This window comes from Monodon monoceros, unplaced genomic scaffold (genome assembly GCF_005190385.1).
Source record: "Monodon monoceros isolate NGI ecotype Baffin Bay Population unplaced genomic scaffold, NGI_Narwhal_1 Super_Scaffold_2, whole genome shotgun sequence".
Lineage (NCBI taxonomy): Eukaryota > Metazoa > Chordata > Mammalia > Artiodactyla > Monodontidae > Monodon > Monodon monoceros.
Window position 1 is genome coordinate 70,714,326 of NW_021703776.1, and position 22,612 is coordinate 70,736,937.

The following is a 22,612-nucleotide window of genomic DNA, read 5'->3' on the forward strand; positions in this document are numbered from 1 at the left end:
TGAAATGTAGATAAATCATTAAGGATATGTTTGAATATCACTCTGGCCATACCCAGTAATTTGCAAAAAGTCAATTTTGATAGTAGGAAAAGGTCAGACCTGTCGGTTTCAGAATTTGGTGGCAAGACCTGATGTCTTTTGCCACCTTTATTTTTACTCATGGAGAATGTTTATTACATAATAATTTTAAATTGATCTTGGATTATGGAATATGACAGGGCCTTTTTGATTGATAAGTCTCCCCAGCATTGGTCAGTAACATTTCAACTTAACCCAGCTCTCAGATTGCTTGAATTATTCTTTGCAGAGAAGAAGTGGCCCAAAACATTCCATTTATTTGGTGCGATTATTGGAAGGAGCTCTGAAAAGAACACCAAATTAGGTTTAACTGTCTTCTTTGGCACCCCGTTAAATACATATGCATAACTAGCTTTATGTTCAATAGCAGTCATTAGGATGTCATTCTAGTTGATACAAGAAGTTACAGGAGCAGCAAATTAATCTCTGGATTAAATGATTGCACACCCATAAGGAACAGATCTTCTGCACAAGCCTTGATTGTTGATTTCAGTTTTGAGAAGGGCATATATAGCTAGTAAACAGAGAAGTAACCTTCTTTTTTCTTTTCAGCAGAAGTTAGGAGAAAAACAGAACATTTTGATAAATTTTATAGCTGTTACTTTGTGTTATTCCCAAATAATAAATGTTTAGAAAACTATTCTCCTTTATCACTAAAAAACTGAATAACTCTAAGAGGAGTTCATATATTAGTTTTATAAATTGGGTATTAATAGACTTGGTATGAAAGGATGCTTTCATTAAGCAGAAAAACACCAAACTTTTTTTCTTACAATATGCACATTCATGAGTAAAATATTCTGGTATGTTAAGATGTTTTTCCTTAAGAGACATAGGATATGTGAACAAGAATGGAAGTAAACAATGTGTGCTAAAGAGTCACTCAAATGCAAGCTGTCTTGTTTGTCAAAAATATATACCAAGTCTTAGGTAGTCCCCAGATGACAGATAATTAGTCCATTTTAGACTTATCAGTGCCATGTATAACTGTTACAGTTTTGCATGCAATACTTTTTCTAAACCAAAGACCTCTTAGTATTCAGATTTAATTTACATTTCCTAACTGTTCATAATCATAAACAGAAAAGACTAAAACAGCAGCTTCAGATTTTAAAATTCCAGGAAATTATATAATAGTAAAATTTGACACCGACCGTTTTTTGTTGTTGCTGTTGTTTTGATGAAATGCTGTGATCGGTCACTCTGCTTAGGAGCTACACAAGCAAGGTAAATGTTGATTTTAAGAACCTCATTACCTAACCAATGTAAACAGATAACATTTTGGGTTGAGATCAGGGCTCTTAGCTGCAAAAACCAGAATCCATTTTAGCTAATTTATAGAAAATAAATGTATTAGTAGCAATAGATTCTCCCAAGAGTTACACAGCCAAGGATCATGCCCATCCATTCAACGGGGCTTCCCTAATGAAAACCCCGCTAATGCTGCACCCTAGGCCCACTGGTCTGCTAGGAAGTGGACACCAGACACTGCACCCACTGCCAAGACCAACAAATGCCTTCTTCGCTGTCTGTGCGAGAGGCTCCACGACCCAGGTGTGGCTGCCATCTTGCATTGGTACTTCTGCACCTTCTGCACTTCTGCATACTTCTCCTTGGTAGAATGTAAGTCACGTATGTGCCCTCTAACTCAAGAGGAATGTAGGGAAGAGATAGAGCACGTTATCAAAAGCTATGAGGGTATTCAGAAATGCTGGGCAGACAGATGATCACTAGTCACCCGCTTGTTTTGTGATTTGTTGTCCAAAGAATCAAAGTAGTTTGCCCTTTTTAGTGTCGTGCTAATAAAATGTTCTTTTATAGTTTTCTTTTAAGCTCTTCATATATAGACATTTAATACATCTGAAATTTCTTTGTATGAGATACACATGCATTTGCATGTGCACACATATACATTTTGGGGACTTCCTCTGCTGTTCCATTGGTTTATGTCTATGCCTGGACCACCACCATACTGTCTCAGTTACTGTAGTTTTAAAATAAGACTTTATATCTGGTAAGTCAAGTCCCACATTTGTCTTTTTCTTCCTTAAAATTTCCTTAGTGATTCTTGTACTCGTACTTATAAATTTTGGGATCAGCTCGTCAAGTTCCGCAAATAAGCCTTTTGGAAATTTTATGGGAATTACATTAAATAAATTGGGGAGAATTAACATATTATCAGAATTAACATATTTATACTCTCTCCATTTATTAGGGTTTTCTTTTATGTCTTTCAGTAATATTTTGTAATTTTTGCCACGAAATCTCTGCCGCCTTTTTTCTAGCTTAATTCCTAGATACTTATAGGGTTTTTTGTTTGTTGGCGTGTTTTTCTTTTTTTGTTGCTATGAAGAGTTCAATTTTTCTTGCATATTTGCTAGTTGCTTACTGTTGGCTTGTAGACTTTGGTTGGTTTGAATATGGTTCATCGTGTGTAAGTCTTGCTAAGTTTTTAGTTTTTCAGAATGTACAGTCTCTTAGATTTCCCCTGGAATATTCAACTATGTACCCATCTCAGAAATTTTGTTTCTTCCTTTCCAGGAGTCACCCCTGTTTTTTTTTCTTTTTGGTGTTTATTGTTTTTGCCAGTGTAATGTTGCATAAGAGGGTGAAGGTGGGCATTGTTTTCTTGGTCCTGACCAAACAGGAGCACTTCTCCAGTGTTGACTTTTAATTTTGCTAGATGCGTTTTGCCAGATTAAGGAAGTTCTTTTCTATTCCTATCTTTCCATAAATGGTTTATTTTAAAATCAAATTAAAGAATATGGAAAAGGTTTTCTTCTTCAGAATTTAAAGTGGAATTAAAAAGAAAAACAACTATCTCGTTCTCTCTTATCCAGCTTTGATACCTGACCTCATTGTTCCTTGCCTCTTATCTCAAAAGGTAATTGAGCAGTTTATCATTTTCAGGGATATTGCTATAATACTGTTTGTCTATGGCACCTAAAAAAGGACCTGGGACTTAGAAGACAATCCACATTAGCTGTTGAATGAGTTTTGAATTAACGTTTTTCAGATTTGCAACTTAAATTTTTTAAAGAAAAAAAATACCTTTTTTTCTCCTCTTTTTATATCCCTTGTGGAAAGTCACCCTTGATGACCCCCTTCCCATTTTCCCTTTTAGTAATTATGCTTTCTCTATGTTCATGTTTATTCATGTTTTCCTTTTATTTTTTTTTTCCTCTTCACTTTTAGGATCATGGGTAAAATCCAAGAAAGTCTGTTACTGAGTCTATTTTGATTATTTTCAAATATTCATTTTTTTAACTGGATAAACTTCGCCTGTGTTTTTCACTTAGCCCAGCCTCAGCGCTTGCCTCAGCTTCAAACTGCAGCGCAGGAAAGTGAGGAGGAAATAAGCAAGATAAAGAACGGCCACCCAAGTCTGAGCAATGGAAATGGAATCCACCACGGGGCCAAACATGTATCTGCAGAGAATCGAAGACTTTCAGCACCCGTTTCTCAAAAAATGCATAGAAAAATTCAATCCAGCTTGTCTGTAAACAGTGACATCAGTAAGAAGAGTAAAGTAAATGCTGTCTTTTCTCAAAAGACAGGCTCTTCACCTGAAGGTAAGTGTGAAATATATGCATATTTTATTTGACCAGATGTAAAATCATATTCGCGAATAATTATTTGATCAAGCAAACATAAATGAAGAATCTTGCTTATCCTCCAAACAGGAATTTTGGTAAAATGCAGCTTCCCCAAAGGTAAGCACAGGCCGGGAACGGAAGCGTTGGCAGCTGACATCCTGCTTTTAGATTGTCTTCTAGAGTGAACAGTCATTACTTTAAATATGACGGCTATACTTCTTTTTTTAATACCACCTTTAAAAATACAAATACAACGTTTTGGTGGCAGATGAACGTAGGTATTTTTTCCATCCCTGATTCAATATGTTATGCTGTGGTTCAGAGACACCCGCTTGTATTTTTGTCTTGCAAATCAGTTTCTAAATATGCAAAACTAAAGCAAAGATTTGGTAATTTTCGTGCTTTTGCCAGGGAGCGGGCTAGGTAATCTCTGTTGCTTGATGGACCAGTATCTTCCAGCTACCGGTGCTGCCCTGGACAGCTCCCCTCCCCCAGCCCTGCCTCATTCCAAGCTCACTGTGGTCTGGCCTTTAGCTCCTTCCCTAGAGGCACTAGGCTACGTTCTCTGACCTCTCAGGAATTAGTGATTACCTTGTTAATTAAATACTATGAAGCTGGAAAAGCTTTTGTGTATTATAACACAAACCCATCTGGTGATGTTGGGTTTATAACCTACAGATTCCTTTTATAAAAATGGCGGTGGTGTTGTGTCAAAAAAAAGAATAGCTTTCCCTCAAGTTTAAGGTCCCAGATTTCTCCCAGCATATATGCATGTTCCTCTGCTCTACCTCTTCCCTCCTTGCAGCAGTTCGTGGGCATCAAAAACTCAAATCTTTTTTTTTTTTTTAATATATATATGTATTTTTTCTGGTTCAGGTATTGTGTTTGTGTGTGTATATATATATATATTCATATAGATAAAATATAAAATATTTTTCTTATTCCCCTTACCTTTCTATTTTAATTATCATGAAATCTTAAAGAAGGGAAATTCTGGGGATGCTTCTGTGAAGTTGGCCATGCTTATTCATAGAGAGAGAAATTGAGTTGTAAATAGGAAATTGTATTGAGAGTTACCAGTGATGAGTGGGAGAAAGGATATTACATTTTTGGCTACAGGTGTCTCAAACTCAACTGAGGTAAAGTGTTAGGTTGATCAAATGATATGATAATAAATGGTCTGCATAGTTCCAGGTCAGTGACACTACTTTCCAAACTAATTAGATTGAAAGGGACATGATTGACACTTTAAAATGAGTTTGACATGTAAGCTGCGTGGTCATCTCTGAAGCATAGGTAGGCTGTTAACTAAACTGGCTCTCCAAGGAGTTGGGAAGGCAATGCAATTTTTGAGAGAGAATCTTTGCTTCTAGGTGATTGGGTGAAATAATTGAATGCAACTGAAATCTTCTTGTTTCATACATTTGACTTTTCTTATTGTGCCCCTAACCTCTAATTTGCCATTTGATATTTACTGATTTTAAATAATGGTAACATTTGCATGTCCAACTTGAAACAGCTTATGGAATTTTTATAAAATTTGTTATTATTCACTTATTTTTAATACCATGTCTGAATTGATTTCTAATGGAAGAATGCAGCTTTGTAAGTAACGTATGAAGGAAGAGGAAAACCAGTAGTTATATAAATGAAGTAATGTAAGTGAAATATAATTCTACTCTCCCTTCCTCTCTCCTCTTCCTTGCTTTTTCTCTCCTATCCTCCTCTTCCCCACACTACAAAGGTGTGGATAAGGGAAGTCCCGTGTAATCCTTCTCTTCTTATTACAAAATCTGTTCCAGATTGGATCGGGGGTATGAGGAGTAGGAAATGCCAGTGGAGTTGTGTAAATATACTGTACAATGTCCTACCCATTTACTTCACTCTTACACTATACAATTTAGCCTGATGGTAGATTCCTTTTATTGTGATTACTTGAACTTAGATGAAAATTCCATTGTCCTGCTACATATTTTCTCAAAGATAGACATCTTCCTGCTTTTTGCTGCTATTAAGGTTGTGCCTTCAATTGTTTCTTCTGACTTTCAGTTTTGAAGGAAAGTTTAAACAAACAAAAAGCACAGAACTGGTAGGTGGCAAATTAAAAGGAAAAGGACCTCAGCTCTGCCACCAACTAGCTGGGACACTTGGGTCTGGGGCTGCTTTTTTCTAGAAAATGCCTTGGATTAGATATCTAAAAGGCTAGGTTCGATTCCAGGATTCTGTGGTGATTTCTTTATAGCAAAGCTGCTTGACTCTCAGAACAGGTCTCTTGCTGTATAGAATATGTGAATTCTGGGCAAGTAGAAATCTAATAACTGCTGATAGAACAGGGCAACGGGAGACATTTTTTTTTTTAATTATTTCTTTTTATTGAAATATAATTGATTTACAATGTTGTGTTAGTTTCAGGTGCACAGCAAAGAGATTCAGTTTTATATATATATGTGTGTATATATATATATACACACATATATGTATATATACACACACACATATATATTTTTACATTCTCTTCCATTATAACAAGATCTTGAGTATAGTTCTCTGCACTATACAGTAGGTCCTTTGTGTTTATCTTTTTAATATGTAGTAGTGTTTGTTTATATTTTAATTGCAAACTCCTAATTTATTCCCCCCCCCACTTTCCCCTGTGGTAACCATAAGTTTGTTCATTTGTATCATTTTTTTAGATTCCACATATAAGCAATATCATATAATATTTGTCATCTATACATGTGATATTTGTCTTTGGCTTATTTCACTTAGATGAACCTAGAGATTATCATACTATGTTGATGCAAGTGGCATTATTTCATTCTTTTATTTCATTCTTTTTTATGGCTGAGTAATATCCCATTGTGTATGTAATATTCCATTGTGTATATACTCCACATCTTCTTTATCCATACATCTGTCGATGGACACTTAGGTTGCTTCCATGTCTTGGCTATTGTAAATAGTTTTGATAAACAGAGATAATATCTGGATTTCAGGAGGCCTGTATGTCAGAACAGTAGGTCTTGAACAGGCTTGATTTGTGATACTATTAAAAATGGATAGAAATTATTTTTTAAAAAACAATGGGGGATTTAATTACTAGACTTTTCTCATTTTATGTTTTTCTGTTTGTTTCACATTTTTCTTAAATCTTCATCGTCTATGCCTGTTCTTATAGCAAAGTGAGCAAATGCGAGCAAAACAATATTCGCTGAAAACAGTTAACCTTGCCCAGTTTGGCAATGTGTTTTTTTCTGGATAAGTGGTGCTTGCGGTTATGATTTTTGTATTGCACATAAACAATATTCTGGTTCAGATGGTGGAATTAAATGTATAACTCTTTCACAGTCTTTCATTAAGGGCACTAAGGGCTGCTTTGCTGACCAAGTTTGGAAAACACTGCTATGATGTGGGTCCATTGCTTATACAGAGGTAAGGATGGACCCAGCCACATAACTGGGTCAGTGGGTTGGTGACATCTTTTCATATGTCTTGAACTGTGGGTTACTTAAGGCCTCAGTACCAATAGACATGTGTTTCATCAGGTTCTCTTTTTAAGCTATGTTGATTCATAGTTATGTAGGTTCATTCTGTATACCAGGTACTGTTCCACCTACTTCACTCACATGAACTCATTTAATCCTCCTAATAGCACTATAACTCTATGTAATTATTTAATCATAAATGAGAGAACTGAGGCACAGAAAGGTTAAGTGAACCCGCCAAAGTCAAATTAATACATGATAGAAATGAGACTCAAACCAGATCATTCTGGCTCTATAGGCTACGCTCGAAACCACTATGGTATTTTGCCTTAAAGTCTCTGAAGAAAAGGTAATTTAGTGGCCATTCTAACATCACATGGGATGTTGATATCGTTGCAGCTGTGGGTCGGGCAGGGATCTTCTGATTAGTAAACGTAAACATTTGCCTTCTTTAAATTCTTCTAAAATTTTAAAAACAGTTCTCACACCTGTGTCCATTTTCCTTCCCTACTAGACCATAAATTTCTGAAGAGGCTGGATTGGGTCTGAGTCCAGTTTTTAAAAATTTACAGTGGTGTTCAGTACTATAGCTTCATAGAGTTTCACACGAGTTAATAAGTGATGCAATGTTTTATTCCAAACCACTTCCTTGAAACTAGCACTGGAAAGTTAAAATATGTACTCATATTCATTAAAAAAAAATGTTCTTTAAAAAAGTTCCTTTTATGAAATAGAGGGAAAAAAAAAACCCCATGTGGGAAAATATTGTACATTTTATTTAAAGATTATTAAATTAGTAGATTTCTACTTGTTTTATATAATTAAATATTTTCACACATACTTCAATTTCCTGATTGCATCACCCAGGTAGAAAGTTTTAAGACTAAATGTTTAAGATTCTTGACCTTTGAAATAATTATAGTATAATTTAGTATCTTATAATATTCAAATTACCAAGGGTTTTCATTAGACTCTAAGACGATTTTTCTTATGGGAATAGTAAATCCTAACACATCTTAGGTGTGCCAGTTATAGCTGTATGTTTTTGTAAAAATTAAGTTTCAACGAAGATATTTTTGGAAAGAGATTTTTTATACTTTTTAGGAATACTTGATAGTTAACATACTTCATATTAAAACATAGATTTAGTACTTATAGAGAAATTGCATATCCCATCCCAGCAGCTCACTGAACATAAATGCTGCACAAAAGTGTCAGGAGCATTGCGTACATGGCAATTTCTAGGAACGGTCTCGTTTTAAATCATAGAGGCAGCATAGCCTGGTGATTAGAGCACAGACTCTAGAACCAGTCTTCTTGGGTTCAAATACTGGCTTTACCAGTGGCCCATGTTGTATCCTCGGGTAGGTTACTCAATCTCTTTGTGCCTCAGTGTCTCATCTGTAAAATGGGGGTAGAATTAGTTACCTGTATCATAGGACGGTTGTGAAGAGGAGCTGAGTTGATGTTGCATTCCGTTGAGTTAGCATATACTTCATCCGGGCCAGGCTCTGCTGTTATCATCATGAAGGAGCACACAGGGAAGGAAGGGTCAGGACTGTCAGCTCTCTGGACAGGGCAATGCCTGGATGGAGACCTGAAGGATAAGACACGGTTAGGGAGTTGAAAGAGGCATTCAAGGCTGAAGGGGGCTTGTGAAATAATGTATTTTGTTCAGAGAACCACAAATAGTATTTTGCTGAGGAGTCAAAGTAGCAAAGATGAGACTGGGATGCCCTGTTCTTCCAAAACTATGTAGCCAGATACTTACAGCTTCTCTGAAGGACATCATTTTATATCACGAAGCGTATTTCTTTTTTCTCCATGATGCAGAAATTCTATGGTTGCAATTATGTAAACCCAGAATACTGCTATGTGTTAAGCATCTGTACTCTGATTGCCTTTATAATCCTTTTGTGTTTTAGTAATGAACTATTACCGTAGATAAAACGATGAATCGGTCTTAGACTTGTTGAGCTGGGGATGCTAACAAGTTCTTTAGGAAAGCTTTGGACCTACAGGGAGGGACTTAAGCCCAGTCCTCCCATTTTACTCGTTCTCTCTGCTTCCCTTTCTTTAAACTAGTCTCTTGGCTTCTTACCTTTCCTCGGTCTTGTTTTTAGACTCCTGTTCCTCTTCTTTTCAGTGCATTTCCCCTTGCATTCATAGTGTAGCCGTATTTCGCAACTACCATAGGGACAGGCATCATGTCACCAGTAGGAGGAGTACAGCCATGACCGGGAGGCAGTCCGGGTGGGGCACACAGCCTTCACAGGAGATATAGCACAACTGAGCAGGACAGTTTGAAAAGCCCACGAGGTGATGCAGATAGATCCCTCCCCCTCCTTCCCTGACCTCACCATTTCCCCTTCTCTCCTTAGCATCTGCAGACCCTGGCTTAACTCCTTGCACTTGAACTTGTGCCTGCTCTGCATGCTTGAAGTTCCCTGCACGCATGGTTAATGACACAGCTGAATGCCTTTGCTGCTTACCTTCCCTCATCCCGGAATGTTCTTCTAACTTACTTTGCCTTCCGGACCTCTACACATTTTTTTCAGAACTCAAGCATCATCTCCTGATGCCCCAGTTTGGGGCTAATTGCTCTTCTTTTGGGTCCCCATAGTATCCTCCAAATACAAAATGATGCTGGAGTTTGTTTCTTTTACTCTCTTGTCTTCGGCACTAAAATGTAATCTCATTGAAGGCAAAGATTCTGTTCTATTCATCTTTTAGCTTCGAGCACACAGCCTAGTGCCTGACTTATCATAAATGTTGAAACATAACATTTTTCAGGTAAGGAACATAAATTGGAGAACATAGATACTTATTCTTTAACATTTCACAGACATTATGGTTGAAACCTCAGGAATTGCTGAAAGCCTTAGGGGAGATAAAAGGGAGAGCAGATATTTGAGCTAAAAGAAAGGTAAAAAAGAAACTCAGCTGAGGCAGGGCAGACTTGGAACTCAGAACTCCTGTCTCCCAGCCCCATCAGGTTTTTCGGTCAACTATACGTGCCCAAATCCTAAAACCATAAAAAAAAAAAATTAGAGAGGTAAACTTGGAATTGAATGGTTCATTCTTAGTTTTAATAGTATTATAAAATCTTATTCACTTTTTCCCCCATAAAAAATTCTCTTGTAGAAGTACTAGTATTTTAGTGGAATGATAATAATAGGACTTCATGATGTGACCATAGTATTATAATCTGAGATTCCAGAAACAAGTTTCCTGCAACTTTGGCAAGATATATTGCTGCATCCCTCAAAATACTTAACTTGCTTGGATGATGTGGTGTTTTGTTTTGTTCTGTTTTCTCAGGCACAGTGCCTTCCATTCCGTGTCAGAATAATTGTGTGGGAGAAAGGTTTAGAATTCTGCTTTCCGATGCAATATTTGCCAGTCCAGTGGAAAACGGGATTTTAATAAATTTCATTGCTCAGCCAGCAAGCTAACTGGAACAACAGTAACACAAAGAGAAAGGTGTTTGAATGTGTGTGTGGAGAGCAGGCACGATCAAACTTGACTATGTCACTCTGCACATATAATCATTGCTTCTTATTTACTTGAAAGATTGGTCCTTAAAAAATTAAAACAATTATCTATCAAAGTATTTACAAGTGCTAAGTGTTACTTTAGGACCAAAAGTAAGTATTTAAGTACACTTCCTCTTGAGTTTAGGAAAATAGGTTAACTTTGTAATTTATGATCTACAGTAAATTATTCTCATATCCATGCATTTGCTGAAAAGCAAAGATTTTACAAGGTTCTGATATATATATATATATATATATATATATATATATATATAAATTTGACATTTGAAACATAGAAACACCTCAAACTATGCCTCAAATCTTGGAGTGCTTCTTTTCTAATAACTGCTGACAGCTTTGTGGGCCATGTTAAAGAAGAGATAGACACAGCTATGCACTGTATGTGGCCTCCACCTTTGGTGTTTTGGTTTTGTAGGCACGCTTAGACCACTGCTCTAAGAATTTAAATTAGCTTAGCATTCACTCAGGAGATGGGTGGGGAGGAAATAAAACAATGGAGATACAGATAGATTGGCCAGGAAGCACTGGGGTGTGGGGTAGCTGAGTGAAGAGACTATTTAGAAACCCAGCTTCAGAATAATAGGCTAAGTGGAAAGAAGAATTGAATAAATCTAACGACCCCATTAATATATCCAGGTTTTAATTTCTTTATCTGGTGATGGTAAGTTTAGGTGATGTTTTATTAGGTGAAACAGTAACAGGTAGGTGCAGCAGCCAGGCTTGTCCCAGATTACAGTTTGTTTTCAACCCCAAGAGTTGTGCCAGGTGTGGGCAGTGAAGGTTTTCTTTAGGGTTTCAGGATTGAGTTTAAGGGTTCTGGCCCAGGACTAAAGCTGAATAGAAAGAACTGAAGCAGCAGTCAGATATGCATTCTAAGCAGGACTGCCATTCATCGTCTCATTCAACTAGTTGGGAAAATGAATAGAAATTAGGAAATCATGAAGAATAGCTGAATATAGTTTGAGGCTGACCACGAGTTGAGTTTTAGACCTGTTCAATTTCAAATAATGCTATAACAATCCAAGAACATTTGGAAATATACCACTGGAGCTTCAGAGAAGGAGTTAGGAGCAAGCATACTAAATTTACATTTGTTCTCATAGAGGGGATATTTGAAACGATGCATCTGGATGAGATTTCTTAAATAGAGATTTAAGAGCAAAGGTAGCATGGCTGAGAACTGAGTGACACAGGGATCACTGGCAGGTAGCCAGCTTGGTGGGATGGGAGCGTGGATTCAGCTTGAGCACTTGGGAGACAGTCCCATGGAAAGTTCAAACTTTTCTCCAGCGGTGACGTCAGAGTGAGGCCGGGGCACTGATAAGATAGCCTAGGGGAGAGGTCAGAAAGGAGAAGAGGAGGATGATCTGGCCCAGAGGAATCAGTAAGAAAGGTGAGAGAAGAAACAAACTGGAGAGCGTGGTGTCGTGGAGGCCAGAGAAGAAATGTTTTAACTCGAGGAAGAGGCCTGCACCCAATATTGCCCCAGTTATTGCTGACAGCCTCAGTGGGATGAGAGCTGAAATAAGTCTGTTGGATTTAACAATGTGGATGTCATTTGGTGACCTAATTAAGAGCCATTTTTATGGAGAAGCCAGAATGATGGGGGTTGTGGTTGAAACACACTGATGACAATAGCTCTAGAAAGGCCAGAGTCCACGGAGGGTTGTTTTGTTTTAAGATGGGAAAGGTTTGTGTGTGTTTACGTTTGGACGGAAAAGATCCTGGAGAGGGGGAAAGGTTGAAGATTTAAGAAGGCAATAATGATACCCTTATTGACAAGCCAGCATGTCATTTCTTTAGAGTTTAGATCTAGAGTTCAGTATACTGAACTATGTAAATGCACATCCATTATCAAAGCATGAGAACTGAGTAATCAGAGAAGCATTTACTGAATTGTTAACCTAGGTAACTCCACTCTTTATGGGTTGTACGGTTGATTAATCTTAGAAGCTTTTTGAGTAACTTCTATGGAATACGTTGGTATGAAGAAATGATTAAAAAGCCTGTCAAGTCCCCACTCGTACGTCATTCCAGGAGCGTTAATTGCATTTGAATGGAAGACATTGACAGGGCAGACATGTATGACTCTGAGTTCCAAATTCCTGACTTGTGTTTGAGACCATAAGTTGACGGAAGTTGATAGCTTCTTATACTTCAGATTGCTAAGGCCCTCGATTGAATTTAACCATAGCTTTGACACACAGTATAAGACAGGAAATAGAACGTAAACGCGCAGTTAAAGAGTTAGAAGAAAAGTGGAGGAAACATGAGTAAGGAAACTACTGCAGAATCCAGTAGCTTAATTTTAAAATGTTTTGAAAGTATATTTGTGTTTTAATGTGATCTACTCTGCACTGAATTACTATCACCAGCAAAGGTTAAGACAATCAAAATTCCAATTAATTTAATTGTGATAGCTCTTAGAGATTCTGATTATATTTGGTTCACCGGCTTCTTTGCAAATCCAACAACAGTTATGATTCCTTCCCTCTGGTTTCTAAGGTAGTAGCAAAATCCCGTTAGAGCTTGTGTTATTCCTGAAGGTAACAAAAGACCCTGGATACCTTCAGCTGTCTTATTCTAAAATCAAATATCTCTAAGAACTAAACAGTAAAGTGAGGAGCAGAGTATGGGGGAACCTAATGAGCCACTGTAAGGATTTTGATTTGCGTGAGGTGGGAAGCCAGTGACAGGGTTTGAGCAGATGACTGACATGACCTGACTTACCATTTTTAAGTATCACCTACCTTTTGTGCTGAGAGCAGACCCCAGGTACCCAGTGGCCAAAGAAGGGGGGCCTGCTATGTGACTCTTGCAGTAATTCAGATGGGAGACGATGGGGTTGGATCAGGGTGGCAGTGGTGGAAGTGGTGAGATATTGTTGTATACGGATGTATTTTGAAGGCAGAGTAAGATTTCTTGAAGCATGATATTTCACTGTGAGAGAAAGACAGGGATTAAGGATGACCCCAGGTTATTTGGCCTGAGCGGTTGAAAGTATGGATTTACCATTAACAGAGATGGGAAGAACAGGGTTCGGTTTGAACATGTTGGACTTGAGGTGCCCATGGTCGTTCTAAGCGGTGATGTGAAATAAGTGGTTGGATAGAGGAGTTTGGAGGTGAGAGGAAAGCTCTGCATCCTGAGATGTTTTGTGAGTCATCAGGGTACAGAATGTTCAGTGGATGGGATCCCCTAGGATTTTAGTGGATGGGATCCCCTAGGATTTTGGTTCTCAATTCCAGCACCTGGGTACCTGGAGTAAGAATTTCTGGGCAAAGGGAGTAGGATGTGCAATATCACTCTGGGTATAGACCCCAGAGGATCTAATTCATTTGGAGTGGAGTGGGGCCAAGGCATCAGCATCCTTTAGAAGCTCCCCACGTGATTCTAATATACATGTAGGGTTGAGAACTACTGCCCAGGAAGTTGATTAGTATTCCAAGAACTGAGCTATGGACCAGTCCAGTGTGTAGGCATCAGAAAATGAAGAGGAACTGAAAAAACTGGGATGAGTAGTCAGCAATGGAGAAGAAACCAATAAAGAGGGGGCCACTTGGAAACCAAATGAAGAATGTATTTCAAGATGGAGGGAGTGATCGTGTGTCAAATGGCAACTGAGAAGACCAGTAAGATGAATAAGAAGTGACCATTGACATTGTCCTGTGAAGGTCATTGGTGACCAGCATACTTTTGGTGTTGTGAGGGGGACAAAAGTCTGATTGAAGTGGGTTCTAGAGAGAATGAAAAGAGAAAAATTAAAGATTGCAAGTCTAGGCTACTCTGTTCAAGGAGTTTTCCTAGAGGAGAATAGTAAAAGGGCTGTGAGCTAAAGGGGAATATTTTTAGAAATGGGATGTATTGGTTGAGTGTTATTGGTAATGAGCTAGTAGAGGAGAAGAAGTTGGTCGATTCCGCAGGACAAGGATGTCCTTGAGTAGGTGAAGCAGAAGAGATCCATTAGAAGGTGCCTATTTTGTAGTTATTGATTTCTGTATCTATTTCTTATCACCCCTCTCAGATTTTAGATCATTAGCAAAAAGTGGCCACATTTTTGTGTGGGTGTGTGTGCGGTACGCGGGCCTCTCACCGCTGCGGCCTCTCCCGCCGCGGAGCACAGGCCCCGGATACGCGGGCCCAGCGGCCACGGCCTGCGGGACCCCCCCAGACCGGGGCACAAACCCGTGTCCCCTGCATGGGCAGGCGGACTCTCAACCACTGCACCACGAGGGAAGCCCCACATTTTGCCATTATCTTTTACAGTGCCTTCTTTAGTAGGCTTACACATATGAGGCACTTTGTATTTATTTAACCGGTGATCTTTCAAATGACCAGTAGGAGCTGACATTGTGGATTTACAGTTTTGCAAACCTTCCATCTAAGAAACTATTTTATCATTTGTAATGATGTAAAGTATGCTAGAAGTTTCCATTCATTTTAGAAGGATTTCAAAATATTATTTCCTAGTTATAATAATAGCACTAGACACTGCATAATACTACAATTCCCAAAGGAAGAAGTTTTTGGGAAGAGATGCAGGATGTTTTGAATCTTCTGACGAAAACTGGATGGTGACTCATTAGTCTCTTGTAGTTGATTATGAAGAAAAATAGTATCAGAGAGCATTGTTCATTTAATCTAATTTGTCGTCAAATATTTGAGGTGACCACCTAGGGCAAAACTTTATCTTAGATGCTCCTGACAAATCAAAACATTTTCGTTACATTCTGTGTTTCACCTTAGCCTAAATTTTTACCACTTTAGCTAAAGTGTTTTTCACTTTTTAAAAATTAGTTTCACTTTTAAGGATAGAAGAATAAAAATATTTACCTCAGCTGATGAACTGAAGAAAATACTGATGTATAATTTGTACCTCAGCTCACGTCTAAATGCCATGTGGTCTGCCCGTTGACAATCTGGAGGAAAGAGGAAATTCAGAATTTTAAACCTAAATAGATTATTCACATACCTTTGTCTTTAACTAAAACTGTTTCAGTAATACTGTATTTTTTTATTGTTATCTTTGGTGCTGTTGTAAATTTGCTTTTTTTTTCCAATTCCTTCCTTTGTGTGCCTGCCACCGCTCTCTCTATACACTTAAAGGATCTAGTGTTTTATTGGCTAAATAGACACTAAAATGTTTATGAACAGAGAACTGTAATATATTGGAGGGATTTGAACAAAGAATTTTTGAAAAAGAAGATTCTTAAGGAACAGGAACACGTCTAGAAATATGTCTGCTTTGTACACTCATCAGAGAAGCTTCCATCTTTAAAGATCTGGCCTGCGAGCCCAGAAGTTTGGTTATCTTATTTTGGTTGTTATTGTAAAGCATACCTTCTGTATCTTTGTCCACCTGTCTGTCAGTCTTTCAACACCCTGCCTCCTCATTTCTTTTTCTTACTTTCTGTCTTTCCTCCCTCCTGACTCATTTCAGTTAGAACTTTTGCCTGATTTCACTCAACAATTTACTGCAATTTAGAGGAACTCAAATGGCAGTGATTCATGACATTTTCAATAAAAATGTTTTAGTACTCTTTTCAGATAAAACTATCTGAAACTATTCTTAGTTTGTATCGGTATATAGCTTAAAAGAAGCAACTCCAAAATTCTCTAAGACCCAAGACTTTTAACGGTGATTCTTTTCTAGGTTGAATTAGATTCTCATAATATTTGAATTAGATTCTCATAATATTTGAGTTGATTTCTTTTCTTTCAGAATACATAGGTACTTTGTTGTTTTTTTTTTAAACCGCATTCTTAAATGACCCTGCCTGAGTCCTAAAACTAATTGAGGTAACACAAAAACACTAGCTTCTCCTAGAACTTTCCTCATTACTTACATATAGTGTTAAACTATGACAGTTTTGAGGACCTTTCATAGTTAATTTATATAACTCTCAACTAGTATAGTATGAAATAGGATAGAGGGGAGCTCGTGGTATAAAGTTGCCATATTTCTGAAAAACTCTTGTAAGATGAAAAATGTTTTATATAGAAGGGTTCAGTTGAATACACAAGGAAGCTATTTGAAAGATCCACTTACAATCCTCCAGTTCAGGAGTTCTTAGCTTTGGGGGGAGCCCATGACTTCGATGGGGGAAAAAAAAAAGGCAACTTAATGTCAGTAACTGCTAAACTTTGAAGGAAATGCTAAATTTTACTTAATTATAAATGAAAGCAATAAACTTAAGTAGCCTTAGTAGTACCTGGGACTGATATTTTTATATTACATTACAGTTATTTCAGAAATCATGAAATATTATTTATGTTAGTCACTACTTTAAAATTATAGTAGTTGTGAGATCATCTCTAGATCTTGTTTTTAATGTGTTAAAAAAAGAAGCACATATTTATCTCAACTTTTAATACTAGGATGATAACTATTCCAGCATAATTGGTTTCCATTGAAATCTTTTATATTTCATTTTACACATTTAAAAATATTATTTCGTGTCCATGGCACTTGGAAATAGACAAGGATCCCTGCTCTAGCTCCCTTTGCACCCTAAGCATTCTTTGTAGTATAACATTCTTCGTAGTATAATTTCTTTTGTAACATACTTGTCTTGTAAACTTACATTTCTGTGTGCAGTTTTCATAATGCAGAGGACACATTTTCGTAAATAGCTTTTGAAGTTTTGCTCATAGTAAATTGAGGACGTATTCAAATTTCTACCTTAAAAATTATATTAAATAGTAAATCCCTAAGTTACTGTTGTACTTATTTTTACATTTCAATGATATTCTTTTACCAAGGCATTATCAGCAATACCAGGACACAGAGGCATGGAGAGAATTAACTTCATGGTTTTGCCTGCCACCATTTGAATAATCTTAATGTAAGTCTCCATAAATAAGTATGGGAGAAAAGAGAGGAAAGAATCAAAGTCAACAACCTGGTGAAAAATGTTTCAGACTAATCAATCTTCCGAAGGGATTTATCAATCTTCCGAAGGGATTTTAATTGATATACAGCAGAGTGTGGCCTCAGGCCCCTTCCCAGCACAGGCCCTTTGTAAGTTGTACGGGCTTCCCTACTTCTTGTACACTTGACAGAAGGGAAAATGGAAGGTGGTAGACCTCTCTCAAGTGGCTATAGGAAGCAATTAGAAGAAAAAAAAAATCGAAAAATTATAAAAGTTTGCCCAGGGAAATTAATCATTTCCTATTTTGAAGGGAAAAATATTCATACAAATAAATAGTACTTGTCTCCTAAAGACTGAGAAATCCAGGAGTTTGGGGGAAATGTGAAGATAATTGAAAGAAAAGAGCAAAATGGATTAATATCCTACTTTTCCAACCATGTATTAAACCTGCCTAAATTTCTACTCTGACTTCTCTTGGGAAATCAAACTGGAGGAACCGGCCCTCTTGGGGAATAACATCCCATAACATAACATAATTTAAAGTTGACACTAGAAGTTGAAGTTTATTTATTTTCCTAACAATTATGCTCAGTGAGGGATGCAGAAATTGTATTTTGGAATGACAGAAGAGTAGTTACTTTAGAAAGAACTTTTTAACGTCTATGGTAGCTATCTCCTAGAAAATGTGTTCTGTAGAGTGATAGGAGAAGTGAAAGTAAACTCAAAAGGAATCTTTGCCTCAGGCCCTACAAACGAATTTCTTCAAGTCAACAGGTATTTATTAAGGGTCTGCCATGTGCCCAGGCTTGTGCACTAAATTCTGTACAGCAGTGCCATTTTATTCTTTAACCTAGTGCCTTTGATTACTGTTGTTACTTTTTAAAAAACTATAGTTTTAGTCAGAAATAAATATGAACATACTGGCTCTTGAACCCCAGTTGACCATTTTATAATATATATATATACATAATAGTATCTATATGATGGCATTTAATATATATGCAAATAATATACATTAAAATAAATATATTCTAATATATTCTTTTTATATGTATTTGGAATATATATATATATATTTGGAGCTCTTGACGAATCTCGTAACTTGCTTGAGACCCTGTCATTCTGACATACTTGTCTTTCAGAACCCCAAATCTACACTGTCTTTTCACCTTCTCTCTATACCAAGGAGCTGAACAATAGCGAAGAAGCCTTGATATCCATAAAAAGCACTGCCACTACCCATGTGTGGTCTTGGGTCTCAACTGGATTCTCACAGACCCTCAGGTGCCAGGATACAGCAGCAAACTGTGCAGACCTGCCCTCTCCCATTTTCCACAATGACTGCTTCATTTTGTTGCTACTCTTTCAACAAAGCTCTCTGAAACTTGCCCTCACTCTGCCCGGGGAGAGGAGGCCATCCAGCATTTCCTCAGTATCTCTCCACCTCGAGCCTCTCCCGCAAACTTACCTAAATAATCTGAACCTGTTTTTACCTCCCATCTCAAAGGAACAGATGGCTCCCTTCGGCTGCAGCACATCCTGTTACTGCAGGTCCTGCCATCCACTTAGCCCTCTGAGTACCCCTTCCCATATTGTTTTAACTCTTGCAATTAGGCAAGTCTTCCCTGTCTCACAGCATATATGTTGTGAGCGTATCCAAGTGTTTGTGTATGTCTCTTTCTCAATTCTGCGTCCCTTTGTAGTGCTTCCTCAGGTTTTTCTTTCCCTTCACAGATTTCCTGAAAAGCTATCTGCATTTGTGGTCCCTACTTCTCTATTCAGTCATCACTCCTTATCTCACTGCTATTCATTTCCATCCTTGAAAGTTCTCTGGCTAAACAGAGTTGACACCAGAAATATTTTTCTCTCTTGCTTCCAACGCACATCCCTTTCCTGGAGTTTCTGCTCCCTTGTTAAGTGCTCAGTCCTTCCCTTAAATGCTGTTGTTCCCTTGCAGCTCTTCTCTTTTCATTCGGGACATTCTCCCTGGGCTACTTGATTTTATTCACTCTTAAGAGTTTCAGGCACGCCTTACTCCCTAGCCCAGCTCTGACTATCGCGCAATCTCCAAACTAGTGTCTCCAGCCACCTCTTGGACATCTCTATTTGAGTGTTCTCGGGCTTAACCTGTCTTTACATTCAAAATATTTTTAACAAAACTATTTTTCTTCCTCTATTTCTTTCTTGGTCAGTAGCTCCAGGAAGTCACACTTGACTCTTCTCTTCGCATCACTGCTTCTCCAGGGTCTTATCAACTCTTACTAATCCCACCTTCTTTAATATTCCTCAGAGTCATCCTGCTTGCCCCACACTGATACCATATTATTACCACTGATGCTGTCCCTACCTCCTCATTTCTGAAATAGAAAATTTAAGGCTTTCTACCTGGGTTTCCTGCTCCAACAATACCGAGCCACTCTTATCTCTAAAACTATCATATTCTTGTCTGTGTGCCTTTGCATAGACTCTCCACTACCTGTATCCATCTTTGCTTTCTCTTCACCTAACAAACAAACAAACACACACATGCTATCTGACCATCTGCTCCTGGGACTTAGCTGGCTTGGAGTCAACTCCTGTTCAGCATTAATTACCTTTCCACTGTGCTTTGACCTTTGTGTTAATCAAGCAATGGCTCTCTTCAAGGCCAAGAAAAGACCCTGAGCTTTAAAATCTACTGTTTGTTTATAGATAGATAATAGTAGATTGTATCATCATAGAAACGTAGTGCTTGAAAAGAACTTGGAGATCATTTTCCCCCACATTCTGTGCATATGGACACTGAGTGAAATGACTTGCTCAAGGTCACTGAGCCTACTAGTGACAGAGTCAAGACTAGAAAACAGGGTTTAATTTTCCAGATCCTAATACATAGGATAACACTTGGCTGTCTGTGCCACTCATGAAGATGGCAGGGTGATCATAAATGGAAATATCTTTGGTTTCGATGAGGCTTCCAGCAACAGGGAAATAACGTTCTTGGGGGCACAAAACCAGACGTACAAACAGCAACCACCACCACTTACAGCATTTCTTTTGGTAGTTCTGCCATTTGCTGCCTGAATTGTCGTAGTAGGTAATGAGCTGTGACTCAGGGAAACCTCAGCTGGGGGCGTGGCCCTGATGAAGTGCAGAGGATTGGGAAGCAGCTAAGTAAGAGGGGTTTTAGCTTCTTTTCCACAATTTACAGGATTATAACTAACAAGGCGACACAATTTTGTTTTGTATGAGAAGACCGGGTTTATACGCTCTTGTCGATTCTAGAGTATTGCAGACAACAAGATCATAGATTTTTCTTGGCTCTGGAGGTTTTTGTACGCTAAATTAAGGTGGAGGTATTTATACCTTATAATTTCAATGTCCTGTTCATCTAAGACTTGTAATGGTGCCTTAAAAAAAAAATCAGATGGTATTAACAGATAACATGGGTGGAGAGAGAGCGATGTGGAAAGAGGAACAATGGCATCATTGATTCACAAATTAATCCCATAAATAACAGGATTTACCTCCTGTGCACAGCTTTGAAATGTGCTTTGGTATCTCATTTCGCCCTAACGTTTTACTCGGCTTCTTTCCCTTCATCTTTCCTGCAGTGTCTGTTGACTGCTGTGCCTCTTTGGTTGGGGCCTGGCTTTTCTGTCGGGGCCAGGGAGCACATCCTGGGCCTTCTCAAGTGAGGCCTGTGCGTCCTGCTGGGGATGCTGCCCTGCCTCCATGGGGGCCTGCAGGAACAGTCACTGCTGGGGCCGCTCAGCCCTTTGGACTCTTGCGAAGGAACGCTCAAGTGCCTGGAGAGTTGTTGTGCCTGACCCCAGCCTTGTGTGTACTGTCAGCTTCCTCTTAGCGTGTTTGTTTACTCCCACACTGCCACAAAAACCTCGTGTCACATGGCCAACCCTGGGTGCTCCGTAATAGTCACTGATATTAGCCTAAAAACATTCTACACGGGGAGAAGGTGATATAGGAAGATCCTGAACTCACCTCCTCCCAAAGACACACCAAATCTACATAGTGGACAAGTTCCTCTTTAAAAAGAACCCTAAAAACTAGCTGAGCAACTCCTACACATCAGGCAAATGAGAAAAAAAACCCACATCAAAGAAGTTACGAGAGGCTGAGACACAATCTCACCGTAAACCCCACCCCTGGTGCAGTGACCCACAATCAGGAGAGAACTCAAAACCTGGAGTTTCTCCCTGAGGGTGAGGGGTTTAAATTAAACCTCATATCAGAGACACCAGCTTTTAAGACCTGCAACGCAGAGATGAGCTCCCAAAACATCTAGGTTTAATTACCAGTGGGACTCATTTCTGTGAGACCAACAAGGCTACAGTGACTGAGAAACAAGTCTTAACGGCTTGTTTGCTGTGACTCACCTGTCACCTGGGACCAGTGCAAAGACAACCAATCGAGAGGTGCCAAACATGTGAAAGAGACGTATTTGCTTAACTTAAAGTATCAGCCTGAGGGGCAGGCATCTAATTTAACACACATCTAAGGGCCTACTGAAGTTCTTTCTGGGGACAGAGGTGGGCAGGCTCCATCTCTGTGCCCCCCCGACCCCGCCTCCCTCCAGTTCACTGGGTATCTCCCAGAAAGGAACCTGTACCCTCCTCTAGCACCCTGATTCTTATGGCTGCTGCCCAGGGATATCTCTAGATCACCTAGCTCTGGTGGCCACTGGGGCTTATGCTCAAGGGTCCCAGAAGACCATCACCAAAGGACAAAGAGTTCTTAAATGGCCACACACCCCCCACACACACACACACACATCAAGAGGCAATAGTCTAAGAAAATCTTTCTGTGAAAGAAGCCTATTAGCTTATCTTCATAGCTATGGCCTGAGGGGCAGGCTTCCAATTAAACACACCTCTAAGGGCCTGCTATGTAAACCTGAGGGCAGGCACTGTCTGTGTGCTCTTCCTCCACTCTGCTCTGGAGCACCCATATATCCACCAGGGGAGCTTTTATACACATCTGGTGGCCAGTTTTTATGGTTGCCACCCAGGGGCCAGGGAATGCTC

At 38.7% G+C, this 22,612-nt stretch overlaps 1 protein-coding gene across 1 annotated transcript in view; it reads left to right on the forward strand.

The window, feature by feature from the left end:
* Positions 1 to 22,612, forward strand: part of MDFIC (MyoD family inhibitor domain containing) — a 99,428-nt gene that overhangs the window by 59,096 nt on the left and 17,720 nt on the right. Inside the window, exon 4 of the mRNA XM_029233715.1 lies at positions 3,378 to 3,650. Coding sequence (XP_029089548.1) covers positions 3,378 to 3,650 — 273 coding nt within the window. The remainder of the gene's footprint in view (positions 1 to 3,377; positions 3,651 to 22,612) is intronic.